Raw genomic sequence first — 10,649 nt, 5'->3', positions numbered from 1 at the left:
GGAAACGAGAAACAAACGCTGTTATCTACTCCTTTCAACAAGTTATTATTATTTTTGTGTTTTCATGTTCAAGGTTCATGTATCTCTAAGCAGCTATGAAAGGGCTTCCTGGAACGAAAAAACAAAAACAAAACAAGAAAATGGAAAGAAGAAACCCCCGCAAAAACCCACATATCCCCAACTCATGGCTCCACCTTTTGAGAGAGAGGAGGATCACAGACTGACAGACACAGAAATAATAAAAGTGGACACTACATTTTGCAAAGTCATTGGACCCTGAGCTCACTTGCAGTGCAAAGGAAACCATGCAGGATGAAGATGGATACATCACCTTAAATATTAAAACTCGCAAGCCTGCTCTCACCTCAGGTAAGAATACCCAGGGCAAGCCACTTGAAAATTAATTATATAAATGGGTCAACTCTAGTTTTCTTTTCTTTTCTTTTTAACTAGTATAGCATGGATAGTTTTATTTTCCTGAATGGCATTATTTTCCTATAGCATTTGAATACTATCCACATAGACTCAGATAGACTTGTTTAGGCAGCAAACAAGAAAAGATACAAGCAAGGAATATTACTTTACGCTTACAGAGGTTCATGCCAGAGGGACTAGAAACCATGAGAGTATAGGAAGGGAATGTTTGAAAACCCCATTTTTTAACATGTCAGCAAATGGGTGTGATTCTCTAGGTCTTGCTCATTAAAGCAGTTACTTATGGGGATGACCACAATACAAAACAAACACACAAAGTGTAAGTTATATTTGGACTCAGAGAGACGTGCTCTGAGGACGGGAATGGAGGTATGGAGTGGGGGTGGGTTGTGCTGACTGTTGATGATCACCAAGGGAGCATGGCAAGATCTGCCCATGATGCTGTTTACATCACTGAAAAAAATCCAGAGAAGGCAGGGCCAGGGGTGTCGCTGCCCCATACCCATGCCCACACCTGTTCCCTGACATCTTTATTGTATGCCCACAGTTGACCCTGCTTCCTCGTCATTGTGGCGGGTAATGGCTTTGATTCTGCTGGTCTTGTGCATTGGGCTGGTTGTTGGACTCGTGGCTCTGGGGATTATGTGTAAGTGTTGGCTCATTCAATGATTGTATCTGAGAAAGGCAATGCCTGAGGGTCCTGGTGTATGCCACTGAGCTTAACTGTCCTTATTTGTCTATTTGTCACTACTCCAGTTATTCTAGCCACAGCTGCCATGATATTCTCATGAAAAGGGAACTCTGAACTTTCTCTCCTGATTAAAATCATCTTTAGATTTTTTATGAGTTAAAACTTATTTTCAAGAATTTTAGACCAGTTCTTAAGTTTCTCTTCGGTATATTGCCACGCTATCTTTTGAAACTTTTTTCCATTCTCCTGCATATCTTAAGATCTTGCCAACAAGGACTTTTCTCCACTTCATAAATGAACCCTGTCCCTCGCCTGAGATTTTGTTCATTCTATTCCCTCTATTTTCCCTATAAATCTAAAAGCCCTCCAATGCCATATTATTATCTGTGTAGTTGTTTGTTTGTGTTACTGTTTATTTTTTCATAAGATATTTTAGAATCTTCCATTCAACATTTTTTATTTACCTGAATATCCCAGTACTTTTAGCATAAAATAAATTAATATGCATTTTTAAATAAATGGATATTTTGGTAATACATGAAAAACAAAACAACAGTTTATTCACCTACATGAAATCTGCTTAGAAATCTGTATTAAAGGAAACTTTCAAAACAACTGCTGTGGGAATGCGATTTGATCATGGCATTTTCTTGTTATTATTTTCTTCAGACAGTTCACTTATTATCTGAATAACCCTGTCAGTTTTTCTTAGTTCTTAATTTGTTCTTTACACCCCTCCCTTTTGCCTTGATCTCTTTTCAGCACTCATTTATTCATGTGTATCTAATACAGTGATTTTCAACTGGTGTGCTACAAGAATGTTTAAAACATGCAATACCTGACTACTTAGTCAGGGGCACTGACTTCCCTTAGATTGTCAAATTAAAAAAAAAAATGACAACATCACACAATTATAACCATCCAGTGTGAATGAATCAAAATTATACCCTTTTTATTTGTCAGATTAACAAAAAAAATATTTTTATGTGCCTCAGTTTTAGTAATTACTTTATGTGTGCCATGAGATGAAAAGGTTGAAAATCACTGGTCTAGTAAACACTTCATAGATTGATAACCCTAGTGAAATTAGTGTATTGAAAGATCCTTGCATCATCTTTATTCTCCTTATTACAAATTATTAACTAATTTTTACATCTAGCTGTCACACAGCAAAACTATCTACAAATGGAGAATAAAAATCTCTCAGGAATTCTGCAACAATTATTAGCAAACCAATTCTGCCAAGATTTAATGAAACCATCAGAACAGAAGGACAGTTTTAGTAAGTATGATTTGGTAACTTCATCTCTCCTACCTAGCATTTCTGTAATGCTACCTGTAGGAAACATTGAATTTATAGGAAAAGTAAGTCCTACTTAGAGTAAAAGGATTCTTATGCTTGATTTCTCCTTAAGGCCATAAGGACAGCCCATGTGACAAAAATTGGAGATATTATGAAGGTAATTGCTATGGATTCTTCAGGCACAACCTGACTTGGGAAGAGAGTAGGCAGTACTGTACCAACATGAATGCCACTCTGCTGAAGATTGCCAGCCAGAACATTCTGGTAAGGAGATTCCCATGCCAAATATTTTAAACTCCTAAGGAGGAAAATCTGAAGTGAAAAATTTGACTTAAAAAACACACACACACAAAATTTTTTTCTCTGGTTTGTGAAACTCTGAGAACTTTCTCAAGCTCAGTAAATATCAACGTTTTGTTTTGTTTTTTTACTTTTCATTCTCTAACAAGTGAACTTGGTACAACTCTAAATATCAAATATAATTAAGTGATATTAACATAGAATATAATCTAACTTTCTTGCGGTCCAGGGTGTTATACGGAAGCTTTGTCTTTGCGCCTTTAAAGAACTGTGGAGTTAGTTACTTCCCATAGACCCGGCATAGAACCTGCAGCCTGGGCATGTGCCCTGACTGGGAATCGAACCCATGACCCTTCCGTGCACGGGACAAAGGCCCAACCAACTGAGCCACGCTGGCCAGGGCAGCGCACGGAAGTTTCAAAGGCCCATTGCTTAGAATAGTGCCTGGCCCAATGGGCCGGTACCTGCTGCCTCTTGGGGATGTTGGCTTTCCTGGTAAAACCCACCCCCAAGGTCTGAGGGACCTCCTTGGAGGCAGAAGAATTCCACTGGGCCAGGAGTCTTGAAACCCTGAGTCAGTTGTAAGGGCTCTGAGTTCATAAATAGGAAAACTGAGTCCCCTAAAAGTGAGTCTCATCCACACCCTCTGAACCACGGTCGGCAACACGAGCAGGGGACCCCGCACCAGAACCCCAGGAAGCCGGCAGAAGCAGGAGAGGCAGGCGAGGCTCTGGCCCTGTTCCCCTGCTCCGCTGTGTGACCTGGGACAAGCCAGACCACCTCTCTGAGTCTGCAGCCCCAGCCAGGAAGCTCTGTGCTCCAGGCTGCTCAGGCCCAGGAGGGCTCTGGCCTCACCCCTCCGGAGCCCCCCATCGTGGAGCCACCAGGCCTTCCTGTTTACTGGAGGCCCCTCTGGAGGCTGGGAGGCGGCAGCCTTGGCCTCTTCTGCTCCCCGTTTCCTTCCTCTCCCACTTCAGCGCCTCCGCCAGGCCCTCAGGGCCCCCAAGGCCAAGACTTAGGAGCACCATCCTGTGGGGGAAGCTGAGGCCGCCTCCCCAGAGGGCCTACCCAGGAGCACGCTCTCTCTCTGGGACCCTGAGGTTTCAGAGGCGCTTGGCCATCCCTCTGGCACCTTGGGACAAGCCATTTCCTGGAGTGTCGCTGGAGGCATGAAGACTATGACAGCATCGACTGTCCCGGATCCGACACCACGCCCACCTCTCAGCCCAGCAGTAGGGGAGGAGCACATGCTGACTTTGGAGGTGTCCCCGCCTCCCCATCCTTCCTCTCCCTCATCTCTGAGCTCCCCAATGTGGGCCTCAGCCCAGCAGCCCAGCCAGGCCTCACTACCCAGATAAACCTGCTGAATCAGAAGCAGCTTTTTAGCGAGACCCTGGGGAGATTCGTGTGCACTTACAGCCACATGCTGCCCATCTGCCCATCCTGCCTGGTTTTAAAACCCTCCTGAGCCTCACCTATTCGGTATCCTTGTCCCAAAGGCTTACCCTGAACGTCTGAAGCCCGTACACTAACTTCGGTGTACAGGAAATTCAGGGAGTGGAGGAGCAAGTCAGCAACACCACAAGGAAGCAACAGACACATCTGGAAGGAGGAATGTTCTGCAGGACAACGGGTCCCTTCACAGGTCAATGTCATATAAAGAAAGGGCAAGTCAGAGGTTCAAGTTTGATGGACAGCACAAATGCAACGTGAGGTCCTGGATTGCCTCCCAGTTTTAACAAAGACACATTTGGGGGGGAATTACATGTGGGCTGATTATTAGCTATGATATTAGTGTTAACTTAGTGCCCTCGAAACTGAGTTGCAGCTGTATAGCAAAAGGTCCTTATTTATTAGAGTCACACTGAAGTCTCACTTTAGGAGTGAAGTTTGTTCATATCTGCAATTTACTTTAAACTAGTTTGACAGCAATAAAACAGCAGTGAAGGAAGTATGGGAAAATGCTAACAATTACTAAATGTTGGTGATGGTATATGAGTGTTCATGATATTATTTCCTCTAATTTCGTTTGTTTGAAAATTTTTACTAAAAACAAAACTTTCTGGGCCTCCCATTGCCCTTTGGGGAAAGACTAGATACCTGGCTGAGCATTTAAGGCCCTGCAAGCGTGGCTTCTATCACCCACCAAGCTTGTCTCCAGCTAGGACACCCCCTCTAGCCTGCCTTCCAGCCCCCACTAAGGCCTCAGCCCTCCCTTCACTCACTGGGTCCTCTCCACCTCTGCAGCTCTGCAGAGCTGTTCCCTCTGTCCTTCCATGCTCTCTGTCTCGTGGTGAAGTGAACTCCTAGGTGTCTTTAGGGCCCCACTCCAGAGCTCCAGGTCAAGGAACCCGCTGCCACCAGGGGCCCCTCTGAACTGTGTGCACTGGGCTGCCCAGAACTGGTCTCAGGTGATTAGGCCTGATGGAGTTTTGCGAGCACGGGTTCCCTCCTGGTGCCGGGAGTCACAGCACAGTGGGCCAGGGCTTATAAGCCTCCATGGCAGGTGCCGGAGTGCTGCTGAAGGAATAAACGTGCATGAAGGAAAGCCCCAAAGGAAGATTAATAAGGGCAAAGGTTGGGTAGTGGTCACTAGAACTTTTAAAATTTTTGTTTGTTTTCTTTAAGTTTTCAAGCCTTTTTTTGTGAACAAAGTGATTCTATGGTGAAGAATTTGGGTCAGCTTAGGTTTTCAAAAATTGGCACACACCTGAATTCAGGAAGCTGTGATAAGAAAATAAAGATAATGGTGAAAAACAAAAGAACTGTGTAAGCTTTCTGACCATTATATTTATCTGTGTTTGCAATAGGAATATATCAAATCCAGGACTGGATTAATTCGTTGGGTAGGACTGTCCCGCCAGAACGTCAATAAAGTCTGGAAGTGGGAAGATGGCTCAGTTCCCTCCAAAAATATGTAAGTCACTGGGCACTCAGAATACAGCAACTTTTATTCCTGAGATACTCTAGCCACTTGGGTACAAGTTACTTTTAAGTTGGGAGGTAGTTCTGTAACCTACTGTGGGTTATATAACCAGAAGCTGAGTAATTTACACCCTAATCCTAACAAGAGAACACTGGTAGTAAGACAATCCTGCTTTTTGTACCATCCCATTCCTCTGTTCTTTATCTAAGTCACAATCCACCTCTATTCCCAATGTTTTTTCTCGTTCATTTCTACTGACCACTTTACTATTGGAACAGTTTATGTCTTTTTTTTTTTAGCTTAATCTATTTTTCTTCATATATTTTTAAAAGAAAATTATCCTTATTATTTTGTGGTCGAAAGTTATTCATGGATTCTTTTGACTTTTTTGTAGCATGTACCTACTCTTGCACCCTAGGGGTCTCCAGGAATCAGACTCATCATCGTTCACAAGGTGGTTCTGATGTCCTTGTCATAAGGCTCCATCTGTCTGCAACTAATCCAGTCAAAGGAGCCAATTGCATTGAGTTCCTTACTGTGGCTTTCCAACCTTCAGTCTCAACGCCATTTTTTATCTTGTATATCAAAACTGCAATGTCTCTCCTGTTAAAAGTTAAGCTCATTAACCAAAATTTATACAATCTGATTATTACTCACATTTTTAATGAGTTTATCTACAAATATTTATTAAGTATCATCTATGAGTAGGATACAAGGATACTTCAACTGCAAGCAAGTCTTTCCATAGACCTTGATTTCCTATAACTTTCTGTCTCATTCACAATATTGCAAGCAAACTGGTGTTCCTTCTGTTCTTTCAACAAATCAGTATCCCCTAACTATTAAGCAAGTTCCCCAGTAGAACGGACCATGTCTCTTTAACCACTCTATCATCAACACAGAAAAAAACACACAAACGTTGGCACATAGTAGGCATCCTATAGATATTTGACAAATGAATTAATAAATGTGCATTTTGTCCTCCTCTAATAAGCAGTGTAGCAGAGAATATAAACAAGTTCATACAATATAGTGTGCTGCCTTATATCTGCTATCTTATACTAGTAACATAAACCTTTATTTCAAAAATATTTAATCAACTTACTTTTCCATGAGCTCATTTCCATTCTGGGCAGCTAATTGCTGTCTGAAGCTCATCTAAATCCTACCCTTCCTTCAAGACAAAAATAAGGTATTATCTTCTATAAAAGGTAAAAAGGGAAAGCCTTTCCAATTGCTTCAGATTCCCATCCATCTCTTCCTCTGGACTACTCTGTAACTACTGTTCACCTGCTGTTTAATCTTATTCTATTTTAAATCATTGACCTATTCAAATGGACATACTTTATACTCCCAAGCAGACTGGCAGTCTCTCAGTGATCTGAATGTTGTTTGTAACTTTCTTTTCCCACAATTTTATCTCCACTTTATGTAACAAAATTGTACACAGAGTTTTATTGCTGATTGTTTGTCTTTCAAAGGAACTCATGTGTACTTTTTTCATTCACAGGTTTGAGCTTTCTGAAAATGCAAGAGAAAATATGAATTGTGCTTATTTTCATAACGGGAAAATTCACCCTAGCTTCTGCGTGAGCAAACATTATTTAATGTGTGAGAAAAAGGCAGGCATGGCAAAGGTGGCCAAACTACTTTAATGCAAAGAGATGGGGAGGTTGTCACAGCCAAATGCTTGATTGTATAATAAAAGATCTGGATGAAAGAATCACTAGCCATAAAATTACTTATTTCTTCCTTTATTCCCCTTGGAGTCATTATGTCTCCTACCAGCACCACATAGCCCCCGCTTTATATATTTCTTTACACGAAGGGATAACTTGGTCCCTTCTTTGTACATCCAGAAGCTAGTCTGTGAGTTGATCTTTTGTTTCCAATTGTGCTTTTTCTATTAATTTCCATCTTCTTGCCTTCCATTCTTAATTATCTCAACATTATATTATTCACTGTATCTTCAGACCTAAACACACATATATTTTCAATTGGAACAAGAAAGGTTTGGACTTAATTGACTTAAGCTATGCAAAATATTTAAGTTTCAGAACCATATAAAATACCCAAGTTTGAAAGACAGCACAAGGCAGTGGGAAAAATATGAATCTTGGAATCAGAAGAATAATTTAAATGATATAATTATCTAAAGTGCAACCATGGGCCAATTATGGAGTCTCTTTAACTTCCATTTTCTCATATTTAAAACTAGAGGCCTGGTGCATGAAATTTCATGCACTGGGCGGGGGGGGCGGGGGTGGTGGTTTCCTCAGCCCAGCCTGCATCATCTCACAGCCTGGGACCCCTCTCTCCTTACCGTCCGCCTGCAGTGGAGGTGGGAGAGGCTCCTGCCACCGCCGCTGCACTCGCCAGCCAGGAGCCTGGCTTCTGGCCGCGTGGTGCCCCCCTGTGGGAATGCACTGACAACCAGGGGCAGCTCCTGCTTTGAGCGTCTGCCCCCTGCTGGTCAGTGCGCATCATAGTGACCAGTTGATCTGCTGTTCAGTCAATTTGCATATTAGGGTTTTAGTATTTGGATAGGACAGTGGTCGGCAAACTGCGGCTCGCGAGCCACATGTGGCTCTTTGGCCCCTTGAGTGTGGCTCTTCCACAAAATACCGACTTCTGCACATGGGCCACAAAGTTTCAATTGCACTGTATGTGCGCGCCCGCACGTGGTATTTTGTGGAAGAGCCACACTCAAGGGGCCAAAGAGCCGCATGTGGCTTGTGAGCCGCAGTTTGCCGACCATGGGGATAGGATAATACCTAGCTTATGTACCTCACAGTTCTACAACATAGCATAAAACTTCAGAGTATTAACTATATCAGAAACTCCATACACCTTGGATTTCCTGCTTGCTATTCTATGCCCAGCCCCAAGCACAGTTTCTGCCTCACGAGAAACAGAAAAACATAGTGACTTCTCACTGTGTAGAGTTCATTACAAAGCATCAATTCAGTAAGACACTATGCAAATATAATTTCTTTTCTAAATCTACCTCTTGTAAAACTCAACAGCAGTCATTTTCTGTGCAAAGAAGGAAAAGAAAGTTTGCAAATGTTTAAAAATGAATAAATGTTTCTTATCAAGGCCATAGGCTAGGAGACAGATCAGCAAGTAAAAATACTTTATCTAGTTCTTTTCCTGACAGTTCTATGCTTGTTTTTTGCTGAGTAACTCGTGAAATATTTATAGACGTGTGGAGAGGCACTCTTTAACAGGATAACAGGCAAAAATTGCATTTCCTTGCCACAGCTTCCCTGAAGGTACACTTTCTTCTTAAATTAGTGCTAATAACATTTATAAACATGATTCTCAAACTTCTCAACTGAGGTGTTTGTGAAAACACTAGAAGTTCAAATACAAATAGTTAGGCTGAAAGGCTAAGGAGACAGCCCTATGTTTTCAATAAGCTCCCTTAATTGATTCTGATATGTCATCTTCAATAGATTTCAACTAATATTACTTTAGAACTCAATCCCTACGTGGCTTTTGTAAGTTACTTAGTCTCTTTCAAAGTCAGCTTTTTTGTGTGTCTATAAAATTAGTTTAATATTATTACCTTACTCGTAAGGCAAGTGTGAGATTATTAATGTGATTATATAAAGCATCAAGCAGAGTACCAAGCATGTAATGAACACTCAATAAATGTGTATTACTTTTGTAGCTTTGTATACTAACATTGAAAGATATGTAAGTCTTTATCTTGTTTGATACTATTAGTAAATAAACAGGGTTTGTGGTTTTTTTTTGGGGGGGGGGTAGTGAGAGGACGGAGGAATAACAGAAATACCTAAGATTCTGCCTCCACTTAAAATGTCTCAAGATCTTGGCATTTTGCAGTTAGTATCGTTATTTTTCTATTTTTACTTTTTTATTTAGAAACTAATAATTCCAAAAACTATCTAAAAAATCAGTCCTATCTCTGGTCTTTAATGTTTTATCTCCCCCAAATGAAAATATGTATATATTTATACATCACTATGGTACAACAAAATTTCAAAGACTAATATCTTAGTGCATGGCAAATATGTAATTAATTACAAATGTGACCAATAAAACTGTGCTTACAGAGATTCTTTGGTGGTTTTGTTTGTTTGTTTGTTTTTTGTTTTTGTTTTGTTTTTTGGTACTCATATCAAAAGCATTTTGTACATGAACTCAGACTATAGCACAAGTACTGTGATCAGACCACTTGGTTTCAGATGCTAACTCTTCTACTTACTACATGAGCAAACCGGTAAATAACTTGACTTCTCTATGCCTCAATTTACTAATAAGTTAATAGTAGCACCTGTATCATAGAGTTGTGACAATCACAATAATTCATGTCAAAGCCCTTGGAAACAGCACTTGGAATATAATGAATAGTAAATAAGTATGATTAAAAACATCAAATATAAAACAAGTATCATATTAACCTTCGATTGGGAGAGCCCAATGGATCCAAAAAAATTTACTAGAGAATACAATGTGCTGACAAAATTTAAGAGAATCTAGAAATTAATGGTAACACTCTGAACTATGTTCCTGACGTTAGTCTTAATGTACATTTGGTATGTTTAAGGTTTCTGCCTTTTTTCCCCCTGAAGACAGAAATATTTTCATTGATTAAGTCACATTATTTTTCACATCAGAATCTCAGGTCACATGAAAATCATATAAAATACTTGGAGAACTTTTTGGAGATTCTTCATTCGCCTCTTGAGTTCTCCTTATCCCCACTCTGTGCCTTGGGAGGCAGAGCTCAGATGAACAGCATCATCAGGGTAGACTTGGCCTGTGGCTTCCAGCAAATTCAGCTGCTGGGAGGTGCGAGCAGTGATCAGAAGGTGACCAGGGAGAGTGCACAGTGTTTATTCGCCTGGCTCTCTGTCTACCATGCTGGTCTTTTCTCTCTCAGGCCACAAAAGTGTCAGTAAACACCCTTCTCTGGACCCCTTAGGCAGAAGGGTAATAACAGCTCCCCAAAGCATATATCACCG

General features: G+C 41.0%; 1 protein-coding gene across 1 annotated transcript; it reads left to right on the top strand.

Moving 5' to 3' along the window:
- Nucleotides 1-290: 290 nt before the first annotated feature.
- On the top strand, nucleotides 291-7,709 carry CLEC1B (C-type lectin domain family 1 member B). The gene is made up of 6 exons (XM_081082322.1): nucleotides 291-369; nucleotides 983-1,081; nucleotides 2,286-2,408; nucleotides 2,542-2,693; nucleotides 5,540-5,646; nucleotides 7,166-7,709. Exons 1-6 carry the CDS (start codon nucleotides 306-308, stop codon nucleotides 7,308-7,310), a joined length of 690 nt encoding a protein of 229 aa, XP_080938448.1. The 5' UTR covers nucleotides 291-305; the 3' UTR covers nucleotides 7,311-7,709.
- The last annotated feature ends 2,940 nt before the right edge of the window (nucleotides 7,710-10,649 follow it).

Source organism: Myotis nattereri (genome assembly GCF_964212035.1).
Source record: "Myotis nattereri genome assembly, chromosome: 2".
In the NCBI taxonomy this organism is placed as follows: domain Eukaryota; kingdom Metazoa; phylum Chordata; class Mammalia; order Chiroptera; family Vespertilionidae; genus Myotis; species Myotis nattereri.
Note: the sequence above shows the minus strand (reverse complement) of the source record. Positions and strands in the feature narration are given on the sequence as shown.

Excerpts from the sequence above, each read along its gene's own strand:
- CLEC1B (XM_081082322.1), top strand. The coding sequence starts at position 306 with ATGCAGGATGAAGATGGATACATCACCTTAAATATTAAAACTCGCAAG. Across the intron at positions 370-982 it reads CAAGCCTGCTCTCACCTCAG|TTGACCCTGCTTCCTCGTCA; the intron begins GTAAGAATACCC and ends GTATGCCCACAG. Across the intron at positions 2,694-5,539 it reads TTGCCAGCCAGAACATTCTG|GAATATATCAAATCCAGGAC; the intron begins GTAAGGAGATTC and ends TGTTTGCAATAG.